We start from the raw sequence: 21,026 nt of genomic DNA on the forward strand, positions 1-21,026 counted from the left end.
AAAATCATAAAGATCTCACATTTTCCATATAAAGTTTCGTTAACTTTATAAAAAGCGGAGCAAAAGTGGCAGCCAAGAACTAGAAAGCGGCCCTTTGAAATTGCACCAAGACCTTTTGGTCACAAACATATTCCAATGATGAGCGCTGGCCAGTCATGGGATACTGGCTTGTCTCCCAGCCGGCCCCGCTAATTAGTGCCCCTCTTTTGAGCTAATTGGCCGATAAAAAAACGGGGATGGCCTCTTCACCCTGTCTGAGTATTGTGCCACCAAATAGCAGCGAGGAGGATTATGTTGCTTTATGAAGCATGGTGACACTCAGCGAGAAGCACTTCTCTACGATGAATTTCTTTGTTGCAAAGGTCGCCTCTGCTTTCAAACTTTGGTGCTTAGTTTGTTAGTGGAAACGGGGGAAACTTTCATGGGAAATTGAAATACTGAACAAAACACAGACATTGAAAAGTACTGAAGTACAACCCCAATTCCAATGAAGTTGGGCCATTGTGTTAAACATAAATAAAAACAGAATACAATGATTTGCGAAGCATGTTTGACCTATATTTAATTGAATACACTACAAAGAGAAACTATTTAATGTTCAAACTGATAAACTTTATTGTTTTTAGCAAATAATCATTAACTTCGAATTTTATTATTATTTTTATATATATATATATTTTTTTTTTTCGAATTTCAACATGTTCCAAAAAAGCTGGGACAGGGGGCAATAAAGAATGAGAAAGTTGAGGAATGCTCATCAAACACCTGTTTGGAACATCCCACAGGTGAACAGGCTCATTGGGAACAGGTGGGTGCCATGATTGGGTATAAAAGGAGCTTCCCTGAATTGCTCAGTCTTTCACAAGCAACGATGGGGCGAGGTTCACCTCTTTGTGAACAAGTGCGTGAGAAAATAGTCGAACAGTTGAAGGACAATGTTCCTCAATGTACAATTGGAAAGAATTTAGGGATTTCAGCATAATATCATACCATAATATCATCAAAAGGTTCAGAAAATCTGGAGAAATCACTGCATGTAAGCGGCAAGGCCGAAAACCAACATTGAATGCCACTGACCTTCGATCCCTCGGGCGGCACTGCATCAAAAACCGACATCAATGTGTAAAGGATATCACCACATGGGCTCAGGAACACTTCAGGAAAACCAATGTCAGTAAATACAGTTCGGCGCTACATCCGTAAGTGCAACTTGAAACTCTACTATGCAAAGCAAAAGCCATTTATCAACAACACCCAGAAAAGCCACCGGCTTCTCTGGTCCCGAGCTCATCTAAGATGGACTGATGCAAAGTGGAAAAATGTTCTGTGGTCCGCAAGTCGACATTTCAAATTGTTTTTGGAAATTGCGGACGTCGTGTCCTCCGGGCCAAAGAGGAAAAGAACCATCCGGACTGTTATGGACGCAAAGTTCAAAAGCCAGCATCTGTGGTGGTATGCGGCTGTGTTAGTGCCAATGGTATGGGTGACTTACACATCTGTGAAGGCACCATTAATGCCGAAAGGTACATACAGGTTTTGGAGAAACATATGCTGCCATCCAAGCAACGTCTTTTTCATGGACGCCCCTGCTTATTTCAGCAAGACGAAGCCAAACCACATTCTGCACGTGTTACAACAGTGTGGCTTCGTAGTAAAAGAGTGCGGCTACGAGACTGGCCTTCTCCCATTGAAAATGTGTGGCACATTATGAAGCATAAAATACGACAACGGAGACCCCGGACTGTTGAACAGCAGAAGCTGTACATCAGACAAGAACGGGAAAGAATTCCACCTACAAAGCTTCAACAATTAGTGTCCTCAGTTCCCAAACATTTATTGAATGTTGTTCAAAGAAAAGGTGATGTAACTCAGTGGTAAACATGACCCTGTCCCAGCTTTTTTGGAACGTGTTGGAGCCATAAAATTCTAAGTTCATGATTATTTGCTAAAAACAATCAAGTTTATCAGTTTGAACATTAAATATCCTGTCTTTGTCGTGTATTCAATTAAATATAGGTCGAAGATGATTTGTAAATCATTGTATTCTGTTTTTATTTATGTTTAACACAACGTCCCAACTTCATTGGAGTTGGGGTTGTACAAGTGTAAAAAAAAAAAAAAACACCTGCACACAAAAATTGCTTCCTTTTTTTTGTTATTTGCTTGCGTAGTGGTTCTTACTGAGAAGAAGAAAAAAAAATTGGACATGCTATCAAAACAATATGTTCATATTATATTGCTGTTGAGAATTGACCAAAAATTTTTAAATTACCTTATGATGAAAAAAAAATACTCCTTATCTGAATGCGTCTTTTCAGATTAAACCTGAAAAATCTACTTTGGTATACTTTGTTCCTTAACTCCCAGCACTCTAAATGAGGAAGTAGCAGGAGGAACTGAGGCGAAAAAAACCTTTGCTCCAGTCAGGAGCGCCAACAGTACGCTGGGGCGAGTCATAGCAGAGTTCAATTTGTGGTCTCAGTAGAGGGTGCCATGGCCCTTGGCACCTCTCCAAACCAACTCCACAGTATTTACAATGAGATGATTTGCACATGCGGATTGCGGAGCACTCTGGTTATGAATGGGTGCATGAGGCGAAGTCCCGCCTCTTCCGCTGTTGGGCGGACCAATCAGCGGCGCGGCTGAACGTGGATGGGACGTCACGTCAATTGCAGTCGTGTCGGGATTGGAATGTTAGCGACTAACAAACGGAACAATTGAGCAGTCGGGAATTGCTCACCGGGACTGAGGAATCCACCTTTTTTGGGGGGAACATTAACGAGCCTGCGCGCAGTGCGCGGTCTCCGTTTCCCCGTGGCGCGGAGAACTTGGCTCTATTTTCTATCAGCGCATCTCGGCCGAGCTTGTTGGAGATAAGAAGAAGAAGAAGAAGAAGAGCAATGCCAGGATTCGTCAGATTATGGTGGTGCCGCTGAACTGCTCCTCGTGCCGCGTCGCCTGCCTTGACCGGAGAACCATGGAGTGATTGGAGAAAGGCGAAGCAGCACCGAATCACGCCGACTCTGCTTTCGCACTCTCGCCGCTTTTCACGTGTTAAGACCCGAGTTATTCAGCTAAGCTTTCCACCGAGGGGACCCGAGGGGGACCCCTGCTGCGGTTTCCCCGGAGGGGGCGACTTCCCGGACGGGCACTTTTCCGTTTGAAAAGCTCCGAATGAGAGTGTGGAGACGCGCAAGGTTCGGGCGGCACTCGCCGTTTTCGGTGCACCCAAGCCCCCTCGACATGCTGCAAGTCCACAGACGCGAGAAAAACGGAAGCCGCTGTTAACATCGCCCACATGCGCTGGATCAATCGCTGGATTTGGGAACCGAATACGCAGAAGGGGGGTTGGGGATCCTTGGAGGAGGCAGCCGGGGGATGGAGCCGTGTAAGCGGGCTTGCTGAGAGCCTAACTTCGGGCCACTTCGCTGTTCTTATTCCCAAGCAAGTCTCGCCTGTACCCCGGACACATGCAGGCCAAAAAACGCTACTTGATCCTGCTCTCGGCCGGTGCTTGTCTGGCGCTTGTCTACCTCGGAGCGGTTCCGCTTCCCACGGCGAGCAGGCACCGGCACGATAGCAGCCGTCACGGGTACCGATCCGATCACCCGTGGCCTCACTTCTCGGACCGTTTACAGCCGTTCGTGCCCTGGGATCAGACTGACACCGAGGAGTACAACGTGCACGCGCCTGTGAAGCGTGACCGCGACGTGAACGCCAGTGTTTACAAAGGCAAAAGGTGCCGAATGGATTCGTGCTTCGACTTCTCCCGGTGTCAAAAGAACGCTTTCAAAGTTTATGTTTACCCGCAGCAGAAGGGGGAGAAGATCTCCGAGAGTTACCAGAACATTTTGTCCGCTATTGAGGGCTCCGGGGTTTACACCTCGGACCCGGGCCAGGCGTGTTTGTTCGTGCTGAGTTTGGACACCCTCGACCGGGACCAGCTGTCTCCGCAGTACGTCCACAACCTGAAGACCAAGATCCAGAACTTGCCTCTGTGGAACGATGGCAGGAACCATCTTCTATTTAATTTATATTCCGGGACGTGGCCGGACTACACGGAAGACTTGGGCTTCGACATCGGACAGGCGATGCTGGCCAAGGCCAGCATCAGCACGGAAAACTTCAGAGCCAACTTCGACGTTTCCATCCCTCTTTTCTCCAAGGAGCACCCGAGGACCGGCGGGGAGAGGGGTTACCTGAAATATAACTCCATCCCCCCTTTCCGAAAGTACATGCTCGTCTTCAAGGGAAAGCGCTACCTGACCGGTATCGGTTCGGACACCAGGAATGCCTTGTATCACGTCCACAACGCAGAGGACGTGGTGCTGCTCACCACCTGCAAGCACGGCAAAGACTGGCAGAAGCACAAGGACGCGCGCTGTGACAAGGACAACGCGGAGTACGACAGGTAAACCGGCGTTTACATTGACAGGAGCCTCCACTCTGCTTCGTCTTTTTCTGGAACCATCGCATTGAAATCAAACTAGCATCTTGAGTTGTACAGCGAAATGTAAGAAAATATCAAATCCTAATAGCCCGGGGCCTTGTAATTCTCACCCGCTACAGGTAATCGCACCTCATTGCCTCTTAATTTTCCAATAACCCTCTCAAGTTAATGAGCCCCCTCACCTCTTTTCTTTCTGAAGCTCAGCATCAGAATCCCTGTATGCTTTCAGTTGTCTGCGCTGTGTGTGTGTGTGTGTGTGTGTGTTTACATGCTGAGCTCAGTCATCAAATTATTTAGTGCAAATAAATCAGTCATAATGCTTTAGTCTTTACAAGAGAGCGTCCTATTTTCCAGTCAGGCCCCAGGCTTAGTTGATTACCCCTAATTTTGGAGGGCTCGCATTTCTCTAGGTGATAATGAGTCCCTACAGCTGCTGCATTTTTGGGTGCTTTAATATAGAAGGGTGGGCTTTACAGAGTTGCATTACAGAAGGAGCTGCGCTGTCAAGCTCCCCCCCCCCGTCTGCGAGGCCTCTGGTTTGATCTGCATTTATCAACCTGGGGATCCTCCGCCCCTTTAAAGTCTGGATAAACTCAGGCATGTGATAACAGCCCTTGTCAGCGTTGTGCCTTGTGGGTGTGGGTGTGCACCTGCACCTGTACACACTCACGCCTTGTCAAGGTTAAGGGAAAACTCGAGGAACTATTGGAGAAAGGCATCTATGCAGGGGAGGGAAAAAAAGAAAAGATAATCGCTAAGTGCGCTTTCATTTTAAAATCAAAATAAAGAGCTGAAAATTGCACTCTGAAAAGAAATCTGACTGAAATGACGTAGTGTGAGCCAAGCGTAAACTGAACGCGGTGAAAGTTTCAGTTTTGAATTGACACCCGCATTAACATGACTGCCGAAGCGGTTGTGCATGGTTATGCAACACACCAGTGTGGTTGTGAGAAACCTTTGCGGCACACCAAAACGATAAAAAGGCATCCCAGGCGTTGTTTGGATCTGTGTCAACATGCAAAGTGGCACAATGGTGGGCCTATTTTTATGGTGGTATTGTGGGATCTGTGTGTTTGTATGGAAAGTCAGCAGGAAAAGGAAATCGTGTTCATACATGTTAGACTTGGAAAGAGTTGAGTCACGTTTCCAACAAACAGGGAAGTTTCCAATGCCTTATAGTGCAACAAAATAATACTAACAATGGGTACTGTGCCATTCATTTGTTGGGGGTAACAGTATGACACAGTTAATGTTAGGGGAGTGCTTGACTCACTTCTGTTCATATATTGGGGTTCATGTCGCTTGCAAAAAGTGTAATCGATTAGCTGGCATTTCACATGTTTCTGGATGGCTGAAATCAGCTAAGTTTACTCAGGAAATCTCAGGACCATCTCCGGTAATCATCTGATTGGGAATAAAAGAAGTGGCTTTTTGGATGGATCTGAATCTGACAAAGTTGTCTTGCATTCCATGGTGGTTTGATTTATTTTGCTGTGTGCTCCTTCTAGTTTTTCATCTCATTTGCAGCATTGAGGTTCCGTTTGACTGGTCTTTTCACTCAAAACTGAATGAATCCTGTTTTGTTTTCATAGTTTGCACTGTTCCGTACCGACCTTCCATTTGAAAATCTCCGCCGTAGTGAATTGTCAAGGACTGTACGTTTCCGTTGTTCTGCTTGACCATTGGTCAGTCGTGCACGCTCGACAAACTGCAAAGAACTCGACAGTTGTGTTTTCCCTCTCTTTTTTTCTTCTTCTTCTTCCTAACTGTGGTCAGGCCAGCTGAACACTTTCAATCAAGGCAGGCGCTACAACCATTGTTAATACTACAGTATGTCTTAACGTGACATGCCGCCTCTCCAACAACGTGCTGAGAGGGCGCCCTTCGAAATAAGAACTTCATACATTACTACATTGGACATCAATGCCATTTTATGTGTGAGTTTTGAAGTTGGATACAGAGTGGGTGCCGGCTCTTGATGAATCCTTAACTATATGTTCACCCCTTGGTGACTGACTGACGAGGTTGTGGGCACTGCTACACATGAAGCACTTTTCATATGCAGCAGTGGCTGCATTTTAAATGTAAAAAAAGAAAATCAAATCACCGACAATCAGGCTCATTTTATCGTGGCAGCCAAAATCGCGATCACGATTAAAGTTCGATTAATTGTGCAGCCCTAATGTTGTGTATTTCCTGTTTTGTTTGAACGGAATCAACTAATGCTTTCCGTTTTAATCTAATGTAAACTCATTTGTTTGTCAGCCCACCCGTTGCAGAAACCCTGACACAGCCCTCTTAGTTAAATTGATTTCAGTGCATCCAACAGGCTGAGGGTGAGGAGGCCAATGCTGTGCAGAGATGCTGCTTTGCAGACTCTGGAATGCATGCACGTGTCCAAACAGCTGTTAGTTGTTGACGAGAGGGCTCAGACTCTATATATATATATATATATATATATATATATATATTCGTGTGTATATGTATGTGTGTGCCTATATAGCTGACTGTGGCTTGATCCTTATTGCTGACACAAAGATGGAGAGATTCCGTGAAACAGATTCTGAACACATGCTTTAGATTTGATGGTTTGCAATGCTTTTGCATCCACACCAACAACACATGCATGGTCATACAGGCACTGTGCCCCTTGACCTTTGACATCTTTTGCCTTCCAAAGGAATGGCGCTTTCCAAAAGAATCCAGCAGGAGGGCAGACGAGGACGCTAGTATAAATATCTGAACTGGCTCCGACAATAATTTTGTTAGCTTCATTTGCGTTCCTGTGGTTCATGTTCCACGGTCAAATCCCGATGCAAGAGCCTTTTCAATGCCGGACTACAACTAACATTCGGTCATAAATCTTTCACACACCTTGGTAATCAAGCCTGCTATTGGATACTCACAAGCTACTATTTGAACAGGTGGTTGTATAGGAGTACAGACGGTGAGAATATAGTTAATTAACGATGGGCAGCTCGCTGTAAAAACATTTCAAGTGTGACTGTGCAGGAAATCCACTGGAACACAGGAAAGGAATGTGAAAAATGTGATCACTTCAAGCTGCTTTCAAGTTGTGGAATATGCATCATGTCTGTTACGACTTGCATCCGCTGCATCAGAGGAGCATTAAAATTATTGTCTGCCTCAAGAAACGGTCATTAAATTCAACCCCTTTATAATGTCTAAAGGGTTAGACAGTAATTATGTGTCTACACATGTTTATTATTCTTCATACAAAGGCATGTGTGCTCACTTCTTATAGGACATATTGGCCTACATTAATTACTAGTCCCTTGTACACAGCTGTTTTGGGAATGCTCCGCCACGTTCTGTAAACTGTGCTAAAATTGAAAGATTTGTAAAACCTTCCCTAATTAAATGGCAGCGGATGGAGCAGTGCCATTTAAATGTCTGTAAATGGGACGACCAAAACACTTACAATGCCCTGGACTGCCATTTAAAGTCACGAGTTAGAAAGAAGCAAGGCAGCGCAATTGTAGGCACACTTTAAGGGTGATGATGTTCTCTTTTTGGTGTTCAATTTTAAAGTACAGCTTCATCTAATATCAAGAGTGTGTCTCTAAGTGTGTATGTTACTGTCGAGCGTTGTACAAGGCCGGGCTGAAAATACTGTGTTCCCTTTTTTTCCTTTGTTGCGATGATTTCTTTTAGGGATGCTGGAGTGTAGTGCATTTCTGTACCGTACCCATACTTGTAAAAATGCATCGATACTTTACCAGCCTGAGATCTACCTTCCGGGTAGAGGCCATGTCAGCCATGAGGAGATATTTTAAGGTAAACATAAGGTGGCGACACTTTTAACCAATTGCAAATTAGGCTGTGCTCACCTGTGAACCGTTCGGCAAGTACAGAGTTGGGAGCCTCATCGCCCGCTCCGCATCGCTTGGATCCATGCTGTTTGGCTCCACGCTGCTTGGCTCCGCTCTGCTTGGCTCTGCCCTGCTTGGCTCCGGCTGAGCCAGCCGCGCTCCCATCACAAAGCCACGACGGAGGTATTTCCAGCACGCGCTTAGTTTTAACATCGGTCACCCGCTCCACTACGCCACGCTCCCATCCTGTCACGAAGCCGTGGTGCGGCTCGTCGAGTAAAGCGAAGTGAAAGATTGCATAAAAAGGTATCACTTAAGGTTTCCTGTCATTGTTAAATGAAAAAAAAACATGGCATCCATACTGTATACCTGCTTTTTTTATGTCCACCAGACTGTACATTCTTCTTCATCTCTTCTTTTTCTTTTATGCATGCACTCATTTTGCATCGTATCCCCTAGTGTTCAGAATGAGACACAGATGAAACGCCTTGAGTTACAGGATACATTAGGTGAAATGTGTGGTAAGATTTAGAAAAACATGCTTGCTGTTGTATGTTATAATGTCAGTAATGACAAGTTGTTCCTCTAAAAAGTGTTATATGTTAGTGAAACCTTTGCCATGTTCAAAAACAATTGTGGTTTTCAACAATATTTAGTTGAAGGAAAACATTTTCATCACCACTGTAAGACGTAATGACTTAAAAAAAAAAAAATGTCTTGTACGCAGACTCTGTCTAAAAAAAGTGGTGCATCCCTAATTGCCTTATAAGCGTTTTAAGGTAGAATTGTCTCGGTACGACTTGAATGGCTGCCACCATCAATGTCACATGGAAAAGTGAATAAAAAGAAGACATTTGCAGAATGGAAATGTCCTAAACCGATTTGTAACATTGCAAAAGAAAAGTGAGATGTGACTACTTTGGCAACACATCATTGGAGTTATTGCAGGTGCTGCAATAAAGGAATTTGGTCGAGAAAATAACGCATTGAATTTGTTCCCATTAGGTCGTAGTGACAGGAACACAAACTGAACACTGCTTGTTTTATTGCAGCAGTTTCATTAGTAAAAATGTTCTTGCTCGGGAGAAATCCTTTCTAGTGCTTTTGTGACGCTCATTTCACTCTTGTACAGTTGGCACTTTTTCCTCCCTTTCCCAGTCTTTGTCAATATAATGGAGACGCATGATTTTATTGTGCTTGAGATGGCTTCTCGCCACACTTCCGTGCATACCGTTTCCAAAAGACCAGGCAGGGTTTGACATTTTGTCGACACAACAGCAAAGGGAGGCGGGACTTGAGGTTGGCCAAGTGCAGGAAAGCGAGCACCGCGTTCTCTCCACCTTATCTCATAAAAACACGCCTTTGAGTGGGAATATTGCAGCCACCTGAATGTCAGCACTGTGTTGCCTGAGAGTGGACTCCTGCTTGGCGATGTGGAGTGAGCAGCAAGAAGCAGACGGTCATGTCGCTACCTTTCTGCTCGGCACCAGAGAGTGTCACTCTGCTTAGGCTCCCTGTGTTTGTTTTTCCTGTTGTCAGATTAATAAATCATGAATATTTCATGATTGCCTGTTCTCCCTTAGATAACACATCACCTCGTGACGAAGAATGTTAATGATGGACCATATAATTAGTTGGAGCATGGCTCTTGCAGCCTAATTAGGAGTCTTTGATATTTGGATGTGTTTGCGTAAGCGATGTATAAGCCATTGGCTCTAAAAAAGGTGCATGCTATTTTATCTTATTTGACAGGATATCCATCAGATAGTCCTTCAAAATTTTAGTGTGGTTCATGGTGCTGTTTAAGGCGTTTCATCCTCATTTGATTTTTATCTGGGCCAGGTCATTGTATCACTTGTACATGAGAAGAAGGGTCCATCAAAAGCCCCTTAAATATGAAAACATCAGAATTTTGACTTGGCCCTTGCATATTTTTGCTCTACGCCAAAACATGTGTATACGGTACTAGTAAAAGTTTGACATATATGGTATAAAGGAACCAAGGCCACATTTCTTTTTACATGTTCAGTCTCTGTAGGAGTAATGCCATCCTAAGTTTAGTTGTCACTCTCTCCAAAATCTTTGGGTTGAAAAGTGGGTTTTTTTGTGTGTGGTTTTTTTCTGTCTTCTATGGCGTCGTTTCCATATGTGTACGTGCACATGCCTGCGTTCGGTTCTTTGTCTTGCTACATTGGCCGTGAACAGGCGCATGTGTGTGTGTGAGTGCACCCTGTATGACTGGGGTCACGACCCCGCTGTCTGTCCCCTTGCTTAGCGAGGAAGGCAAAGCCCCAATCGGTGACCCACATTCATTGAGGGATTACCAGTGCAGCCAAGCCGCCTCTGGCCTCAAAGGTGGTTGCGGCGGTGGTGTGGGGGGCAAGAGTGGGGAAACAATTTTAGGGTGGATGTGAACTCTGCTCCCACTAGTCTGTGAACCTCAAGACTTTGTACCTTTTTTTTATCTCCCAAAAATCACAATTGATGAGAGAATTAGCATGCTCTCCACATTTATACAGGAAAAAACAAATTTCTCCTCCGATTTGATTGATCGTGGAAACAGAAACTGAAACAGTAATGAAGAACAAGGCGTGAGTATTTATTTCCAGGACTGTCGGGAAAATCTTCAGAGGAATGTGTTCACAGGAGACACACGGAGATGTCAACCTTGTCTTGTCTTTCAGCTCCTGCTGGTAACATGGTACATTTTACATTGAAACAGACACGAGAGTAGTGGTTACTTTTTGGGAACGGTGCAGAAACGAAAGAGGGTGAGCAAAAAGTGGTGATCAGAAGAGACAGGTGATTGCCCCCCCCCCCCATTAAAATCTCTCCCAGAGTGAGATTCAAAGACATGGCTGCTGTCTGCATGGTTGGTGAGCAAAATGAACTCGGAGTTCTACCATCTGTCTTTCTTCCCCCCCCCCCCCCTTTTTTTTCCCCCCCCCCTCCTGTTTAGAACGACATACTATTAAAATGTCTCCGCTCTCTCTGTGTGAAACAGGGCATGCTGAGGTAGCAGCACAGCTCTGGGTGCATATTCTGTTTACTGTCATCCCACATTCACAGGGCTCACTGGTGACATTTTTCCCAAGTACAACTTCTGTTTAAATAAATACAAATGTACCACATACATTAAACATTTCCTTTGTGTTTAAAGGCTACAAATAACTTTCTCTCAGACAGTGCTATTTGTCTGATAATATCTGCACAGCTTTTATCATTGTCATTGGTTCTTCTGCAGGGTGAATAGTTGAAATAAATTGCAATGTTTAGATACCTGCTCTGTCACAAATGAATGAATTGCTCCGGAACATTTCTCTTTGTAAGAATGCATTCGATTGTGTTTTATGATGTCGCGTTTGTGGTGAGTCGTCGCGTTTGTGGTGAGGTTTGCAGGTGTGTTTTTACCCAAAACACATACGTAATTAAATATTCCAACAAGCGTTAATGGATGTGTATAAATCGTCCGCAATTTTGGAAAGATATTTACATTAGTCCTTAGGGGCAAAAGCTATAAAAGAAGTCTCAATGCAGCACAGTTGCTTTGGTCGTAGTGTTGGAGATTATATAAATTTATCTGTGCATGAGGTATGAGATAAGCCACCCAGGAATAGTCATCGTCATCCTAACTACTGAATATTGAGTTGTGTGTTTGTATTTACGCCATGAGTTAGGCGTGTATGCAGAGCAGTGACACCTGCTCCCTCTGTCTGCCGAATTGGGCCGATTGAATAGTAATGAACATACCGATGAGAGTCACTTCCTGCACATTCCCCACATCAGTCCACAGTCTATTATTTGACAGCCAACGTTTTTGTAATTTGTGCTGTTTAATCTTACTTTAACACAATTTACAATTCACACTCATCTATTTGTCATTCCAAATGTGAGTAGAGCACACATACACACTGTTCCCCAATTCAGCTTCAGCATTGTTTAGCCTTCAGTTCTGTTGTCCTTTTCTCTTTGTCTCTAATCTGAGTCTTAGAATTTCACTCCATGTTCTTGTTTGTTAATGACGTCAATCCATCTCATCATTTGACACACGTCTTTACTGACCTTATTTGAATTGACAAATCCTCAATTAAAATGTGAGGACATTTCAGAAAAGACATTCGCAATCGACTCTGTCCAGTGCAAAGTTTGCAGTTAGGTTGTGCAACATAGTATGACTTCACTTACACAACATATTGATCTGTTTTAGAGCGTGTCTGTGGCAATGTTTGTCTCCTCACCTTGAACATTTGTGAGGTCACTGGTCACTGATGTTGAGAGGGCAATATATGACCAGTCAAGTTCTTCCACACCAAACTCATCCAACATTGCCTTTAAGGACCTTACTATGTGCACTGGGGCACATCACACCGGCACAGAAGTGCCTTCCACATCCATTCTTCATCATAGTAGCATTGACACGTCGCTGGAAATTCAGGCGATTGTGTTGTTAATCAGTATTAGTTTTCTGTTGCGCACGTTTATTCCGTCATATCTTTGGGATCATGATTTGTGTAAATATGATAAATGTGTATATTTTTATTTGAAAGTACAATGTTAGCTATCGTACTAAAGTCTACAAGCTAGTGGCTACAATTTCCTTTTTTTTTTTTTTTAAACATACTTTAATTCTGATTCCGAATAGTTAAACGAGGTAAAAGACTGAAGATTAAGAGATTACTAAAGTGTCTAACAAAGAGTTTATACAGGGTGTCCCATACACTTCCCTACATTTGGTTTTGAGATACCCTAAAAATGTTTTTATATGAAGCGACATGAATTGAACTCATCCTGAGGGTCAGCTCAGGAAGAAGTTGCATGGGGGCAATCAAATTTGAATAAAACATGGTGCTAGGTTATTGGCAAAACGTATGTTATGGAATAATATTAATCCTCACTGGATGAGTCGACAAAGATTCCATTTGCCCTGAAATTGATGCTGTGCATTTTTCAATTCCTGCTAAACGAGGATCATAATGTCCCAGTTTACTTTCAGCAAAATGGAGTTCCATCTCATTATGGTTGTTGCGTCTATAGTTAGATCAGCAGTTTCCCGATACTTGGATTGGTTGTCGTGGTGCTGTGGAGTGACCTCGCTCTCACCCAACTTGATTTTTATTGTTGGGGGCATTTTGAGGCCATGCTGTATCAAGAAAAGATACAAAACATAAATCATCTCACGCAACGTATCACCATTGCCATACAAGCATACCTACAGCTGTGCTAATAGGTGTTCTTGAGCAGTGAAGGATACGCATTGAAATGTGTTTTCAAAACAATGATAGTCATGCACAGCATATTATTGGAAAAAAAACGTTTTATTTTTCATATATATGGAAAATTATGGGAGGAGACACCCTAGACTGGTTAATGAAGAGGTGTACCTCACGATTTTTTCGTAATAAAATGAGACTCTTTGCGAGGCCATTAGTGTAGTTTTTCTGCAGTTGGCATGGGATTGAATCCCACTCGAAGTCCCATTCATAACGGGCTCTGATGTTAAGCCTTTTTGAGCGGTGGCCTGACAGGGCCACCATGAGCCAAGTTGTGGAGGCCCTGTCAGAACTTGTACTGGCCCAGTATATTCATGATATAATTAGTTTTAGTGATTATTTTGTATTTATCGTCTTTATACTGTATTATTTAAGCCCCTTTAAGAATTTATTTGTACAGTTGCATTCATGGCGAAGACCCTGTATTAACCTCACAAAAATCAAGGCATTGCGATTGCACAAATGAATAATAATGCTTAAAAGACTAAATTGTTTTCAAAATAATTAAAATATTTACTTAGCACTGATATTCCAACGATGCTTTATCTTGTGTCTTGATGTTGTGCACACTATGTATAATTAGGAGTGCTTCGATCAGGGTTTTATGGTGCCGATTCCCGTACCGATAATCCATGAGTGAGATCTGACGATACCGATCATATGGATTAGCTGTAAATCTTTCAATATATTTAAGGTGAGTGCTATTGGCTGTATTATCTGACATGTTTGTTTGGGTTTGCTTTGCAGCTCTTGCACGCCTGTGCAGTTTGAAGGGGGGTCGGGATGCTACACTAGGGCGATGATCGGAAAAATAATAATCCCGATCATTTTGTTGATATTGAAATCATGATTAAGAAACACAATTATTCATTTATTTAAAAACTTTGTATTTATTCAACTACCAAAAATAAATACATACAAAAATGCGCCAATTAATTTAGCCATGACTGTTTTGTCTAGGCGGCATGGTGTAAGACTGGTTAGCACATCTGCCTCACAGTTCCTTGGACCGGGGTTCAAATCCCGGCCGCGCCAGTATGGCATTTGCATGTTCTCCCCGTGCCTGTGAGGGTTTTCTCCGGGTAGTCTGGTTTCCTCACACATCCCAAAAACATGCGTGGTAGGTTAATGGAAGACTCTAAATTGCCCATAGGTGTGAATGTGAGTGTGAATGGTTGTTTGTCTATATGTGCCCTGCAATTGGCATGCGACCAGTTCAGGGTGCCTCTCACCCGAAGATAGCTGGGATAGGCTCCAGCACGCCCGCGACCCTAGTGAGGAAAAGCGGTACAGAAAATGGATAGATGGATGTCTTGTCTATTATAGTTGTCATAACAAATCCGTCATTCTTCTGGCATTTAGCAAATAGAAAATATTTTGGTAATCCTAATTGACTTAAAACAGGAAATGTTTAGTCTAATTTCATGTCACAGTCAGGAAAAAAAAAATCATCTTTTTATACAGTCATTGACTGTATCTGTTGTTGCTATTGTGTGCATCTTAGGGGGCGATGTGGGGCGATGCATGCATAGAGCTACTTGTTTACTGAAAGCTTAAAAAAAGAGTAGAAGATGAAAGTCGTGATTATAATATGAATATATTCTTTCTAATCTGTGAAAAAGGAGTTTATGCCTGTGAGTATTGTTATATTACCTGTCATATTGAGGCTAACCCGAATTTGTGCCCGTTTATCCCGTCAGGCTGTGCTGGTCGGTGCTGGTAGCGGTTTCTCCTTCTATCATCAAAACATCCTGTCTTGGATGGGATGTTTCGGTAATAAAAGAATTTCAGACCGACACCGAGAATGCAGTTTTGGGCTACTTCTGGCAAGCGGAAATTTTCTGTGATTTAGAAATTTGTAATGGCCAGAGCGGGACAGTGTCTATACGAAGGTGGTGGCCCGACACAGCGGTGTGGTGGCCCCGGGCCACCTCCCCACTGTTAATGCCGGACCCCGCGTAATTCCCAGGCCACTGATGGGTGATCCGTCTCTGGTGTAGTTCCCCTTTCGTTCTATTCAGGTGGGACAGACTATAGCTACTGCTGTGACCCTAAACGAGATAGGCGGATGGATTTTGTGATGTCATAAAACATTATTCTTTCGCTCATCTATGAATTAATTAAGATATGCTAATACCGTACATGGGCATATTTTCCTCTTCAGCTAATCTATTGAGCTCATTGCATGAGAGGTGAGGCTGGGTTCGTGAGAGAAAGTGAGGGGTCACCGCTGCTCCCAAGGGTTTGTCCCTCTTCCTGAGTGACTGCCACTGTGGAGTACCTGACCAGAGTTATCTCATCAAAGAGGGGAAGTGGGTAGAAAAGATGGCTTATATGTAAGTGGCTTGCCCCAGGCACAAGCACACTCACCGTAAAAAAAAAAAGAAAAAAAAATCCTTCAATATAGAACACGTGACCCATCCCTTCTTTGAGCACCGTTATCCCTTTGGCTGTTGCAACTGCACCACTGGGGAAAATGGGAGGTGGGGTTGTTTTTTTACGATCCTACAAAATGGCAGCTTTTTTATGGCCTCAAGAGGCCGTTTGGCTTACATTTACCGAAAGGCACCTCAATGGCAGTGGATCCTTGAAGTCAGTTCGCACATTGATCTCCCTCCCTTGTTTCTCACCGCCTCAAGAGTGAAAACAAACACGTAACCCCTTTGCTTGTATTCATATTCAAATAGTAATTGACAGAAGAGGGTATTCTGAGTCAAGGTAACAAGGATGGGTAGGGGGTTGTGAAGGTTTGGAGTTGAAGAGGGCAATAGCTTAAAAAAGCATTATGTCACTGAAGAATGTGTGCACAGCTCAATGTTTAAGGGGCCAAGGCTTGAAAGAGAGAGAGTGTTTTGTTGGTGTAGGTCTGGCTGTCTCGCAGGCTGATGGAAGGGCTCTATTTTCCCCTTCTGGTTCTTCGTGCTTTATGACTCGGTTTGACTTCCACTCTCCGGGTGTAAATGTTGCAATGGGTCCTTTTGTGTTGAGGTTTACTCTCTTCCTGAGGAAACACTTGTGCCTTGTTGACATCGCAGCCCTTGCCATATGGCCCAATGTCACTCCTTCGTGTTTTAGCTCTTTCCATCCATGACTTTGACTGCTGTAGTTCCTACTTCCCTTTTGCCTTTTGCTTCTGGGGCAATGGCTGCTCGCACAGTGTCGGCTACCAAACCAGGTTCTCATTTGGCAGATTCCATCGCACTTCACGGATCAATGGATACATCAAAATAAACGAGAGCAGAAATGGGTTTGGCCAGATGAGTGCATCTGGTCCCACGGAGGAGAACATGGGTGCATGATTGACCTAAAAGAGGAAGGAAGTTGTCATTTTGGTTTATAAGGGTTTTCCCAGTTGCCTTGGCAGCTTGTTTGGTGGTTCACTTTCATGCTATTTATTCCCGAGTTTGATGGAGCCTCCTTTTCAGAATGCGCAGAAGGAATATACGCTCATTTTAGGCTCAGGGACAAAGTGTAGCCAGTGGTGGTAATGCTGAATATTCTAAATTAACACTCACACTCTTCATGAGTTAATTCTGCTTCTCTGTTTTCTCAGCTCACAGTTTTATCTCATCATCATGCTCCCACAGCCTAAAAGCCCCCACATAAACAACCTCTTAATATTGCATACAAGTAAAAAGTCTCATGAAAAGCTTCTTAAGACCCTGCTTTTTTTTTTTTAAGCGGCGTCTGCACGATTTTATGACATCACACATGGAAACATTTCTGAGCGTATGAGTCATTTCCACTGCGGTTTGATATTTGGTGGCATTTTTTTCCCCTACTGGTTAGTCCATCTTAAACTTGTCCAGTTGTTCCTGTCTGGGTCTTGTTTTCCTGAGTCGAAAAAAATGTTTATTTGTTTCGTGTGTGCCAAACTGCTGCCGTGTGTCTTTAACACTTTCTTCCCATCAAAACAAAGCAAATGATTCTAAAAAGGCATTGAGGTAATTGATTGGTTAAAAGGTACATACCGATAACTGGGTGTATATGTTCCCAAGAAGAACCAAATACACGCTGGCGCCGAACTTGGAATTTATATTCATATTTTTGTCCTAATGTGATGTGACGCTCACCTTATGTGCATTTTTGCCACCTGCAGAAATCATGTGCAATAACGGAGCCATGTTTGGCGTTGTTTAGTCTTGGGAGGAGCCTGTGCTCTACTGAGTGCCATTCTTCTAGTTTATTTTTATGCTCATGTGGGTGCATTGGAGCACTTATATCCCCAGATAGTCACATAAGACTGCTTTGTTATCAAAGAGTCTTCGTCTTGTTTGTCTTTGACACGGCGTAGAATGGCATCCAGAAGCCAGACAGGCGAGGGGGAAAAAGAGGCACTTTTTTGATCCAGAAGCGAGATGCTCTGTTGCAACTATCATGAGAACGTGTCTCCTTGTCTAAACGCGCTGTGTCGACAATGATGTGAAACAAGTAGCAGCTGCACACGAGTTCAGATCACAGAGATGTTCAAATAAATCTGGGTTGCATCTGAGAAGACGTCCTTCATCAAACCGCTGCCACAGTAAATGTCTTAAAAAGTGGGATTATGAAGGAGATTACAAACAATGTTTGATGTGTTTACATGTGCGATAATTCAAATGCCATGTTTTTGTCTTTCATGGGAAGCAGCAGGACAAGGATTTTCTGCTAGGATTCTGCCACATCAACATTTTCCTTATCACCGCCATACCACCTACAATTCTCTAGTTGTCTTCAAGCTGTCAGGGATAATTTTTTGTCATTAAAGAACGCAATACATTTTAAATAAAAGATTTACTACATGGGATGTTGAAAGGTTCAAATAAATGGTGCAATACATTAGTACGTTAGTTTTTCAACAGGTCTTTTATTACACCCTGCTGATTTATACAGTATGTCACTATTGTTGTTTGAGGAACCGATTTTCTCCATGAATGCGGGATTAATTCTCTGCTAAATCCAGGGTCCATTTAATATTTTTGAAGCCCTGTTGAAAGGTCTTATCCATTACATAGTACGTCATTTGTCAGTACTCTAAACTGACGAGAGAGCCTGACTAATCAGTAATTGTTGGGACTTCTGCAAGGACTTCATGTGTTCATCACTTTTTGCTCATGTGAAAGAACCTTAAATTTCTCATGACATCAAATCCAAGCATCTAAGAAAATTAGCTGAATTCCTACAAACGAGGGAATGCCCGCTAACATGCAAAGTTTCTCTGCATTTGCCCATATTAAGATGGTACATAATTGCATTACCGCAAAGGCACAGTGTTGTACCTGTTCCCACTAATTGTATTTGTCAAAGCACTCTCTACTTGGTATTCTGCCCAGTTGTCTCCAGAGGTGCATTCATCCTCTCTGTGTACCACCTGGTTGCCTGAACATTAATTTTGCTGCCCAGACTCTGAATATGCTATAGAATGTACTTCACTGACCTTCCAGTCTGATGAAGAAAACAGACTCCATTATTCATTCCCAGCCTTGGAATGTGCTCTTGTCTTTCATTTAAAAAGAAAAGTAACTTTTCAAACTGCTAATTTAAACCGTCCATGATGGTACGATGAGTGTAATGGCTTTTCTCCAACATTGGGGGTTAAAACATCACTTCCTGCATGTCAAAGACTGTTTCAGAGCTTATTTAGTCGGTGGTGGTGTTTGCTACGTGTTCAATGTCATTCCCTTTATATTGAGGTAAAAAGTCCAATTCTCCAGAGATTATTCCGTTGTGTGTGTGCGTGTGCGTGCATGTGTAAAAGGAAGCGCTTCTGTTTGCTTGTCTGCGGTTTTTGCAGTATCTGGTGACTTGGGGGTATTTGCTCCCAGCTACATAGCTCACTATCTGTAAACACACTTGTATTCCCCTGGGATTTATGACTTTTCCGGGGAATAAGGAAAGTTTTTGCTAATAACTGCTGGTTATGCACGCTATTGGCTAATGTCTGAAGCTTTGTTCTGAAGTCTAGTATGTATTAAGTTTGTGGTGTGAACTTTTCAGGATTGCATTGGTTGGAATATCTGCTTAGTGTTTACACTGTAGCCGGCGAGAGGTCAGACAGAAATCCAGACAAGTATGTGTTAGGTTTACTCTGCAGTCTGAGCTGTGCGTGCGCTAGTGTGTGTGTGTGTCTGTGTGTGTGTGTGTGCATGTGCATGCATGCATGCATGGTGTGAGGCCAATGTCTGTTCCCTTTAACAAAGTAGAACTGATTCAGTACTGTACCCACTTTGTCTTGCTCTCTAAATTCAGTGTTCTCCTCTTTAAGCCTTCGGGCAACCTTCCTACCCAGCGTCTTCATCACTGTCAACACAGGAGTCAAATCATCCTTCCTGCATACTCAGCAGGGTGTTGTTTGGGCAGAAAATGCTCCTAGCTCTAACTATAGCCACTCATGTGGAACCTCCAGAAGCTACAGAACATGAATAATGTATCAGCATGTAGGGTTCCTATTCAAGTATTTTTTGGGGTACTCGTAGTAGTCAGCGTGGTGTTTTGTCAAATATTTTTATGACAGAATAAGTAAGGAACCAATCTTGTCTTTGTGGGTTTTTATTACAAAAAAAAAGAAAAGTCTTTGCAAAGAGAGGAAAAGGTAGAAGTCGTCACGTGTTACCCCCTGTCCCCTAGTTAGTATGCACAACATGGCCGAAACAATGGAACTGTAAAACTAATAGAAGTAATATTTGGTATATATGAAACATACATTTTCCAACTCAGTGGCAAAACAAATTAGCCATGTGACCCAAGAGCAGTGCTCCTATGGTGGACGAAATGGGCACCCTGTGGACTTTACGTAATATTTTTGCTCATCAGCATGAGGACATCAGATTTCTCTCTGTCTGTGTCATGGAGAACAACTCCTCCAGAGTGTTTTGGGTTGAAGGTTGAGTGAATTTACTCATGTGCGGAGCAGAAGAGATTCATTATTCAATAAATTGCATTTAATGTGAAGCATGGAGTGAGACCAAAATGAGCCTCAAAGCCGGCGGCGTCGCTTTCTGGATGCTGATAAGCACGACAGCTTTTGGGAAAGGCAACACACGGACTATACTATATACTATATACTATATATATAAAAAAAAACAACTGAGGCAAGGAGATCTGAGAGCTCTATCACCCCCTACTTGGCTGTAGCATCACTGAAGCTGCTTCATCCGCTGTGCCTATTCCATTTTAAATCATTACCCTTAAATAAATCAGAACCTCTCCAGCTGCAGAAACGCCTCCTGAATCTTCTTTTCCTATTGGATTTATAATTTGAATTTGATACACACCCAAAACTGCATGGTTTGATTAGAGTTCTGTTTCCCTTGTTGATATTAGCAACATGAATGTGTGACTCCCCAGAAGATGCAACATCAAGAGTTTCTTATGCAGATTTTATACAGACATTTCAAAATATTTCGTGCCACTTTTATGCGGCGCAAGCAATGGCAGTGCCATAAATCGTGTCTTATATAACATTCACAGTATTATTGGTGATGTTTGAAATAG

At 43.0% G+C, this 21,026-nt stretch overlaps 1 protein-coding gene across 1 annotated transcript in view; it reads left to right on the forward strand.

Annotated features, from left to right (window-relative positions):
* Positions 1-2,685: 2,685 nt before the first annotated feature.
* LOC133395353 (exostosin-1b) overlaps positions 2,686-21,026 on the forward strand; it is a 106,798-nt gene continuing 88,457 nt past the window's right edge. The window contains exon 1 of the mRNA XM_061664130.1: positions 2,686-4,411. Coding sequence (XP_061520114.1) covers positions 3,471-4,411 — 941 coding nt within the window. The 5' untranslated portion in view covers positions 2,686-3,470. The remainder of the gene's footprint in view (positions 4,412-21,026) is intronic.

Source organism: Phycodurus eques, chromosome 20, assembly GCF_024500275.1.
Source record: "Phycodurus eques isolate BA_2022a chromosome 20, UOR_Pequ_1.1, whole genome shotgun sequence".
NCBI classification, from domain to species: Eukaryota; Metazoa; Chordata; class Actinopteri; order Syngnathiformes; family Syngnathidae; genus Phycodurus; species Phycodurus eques.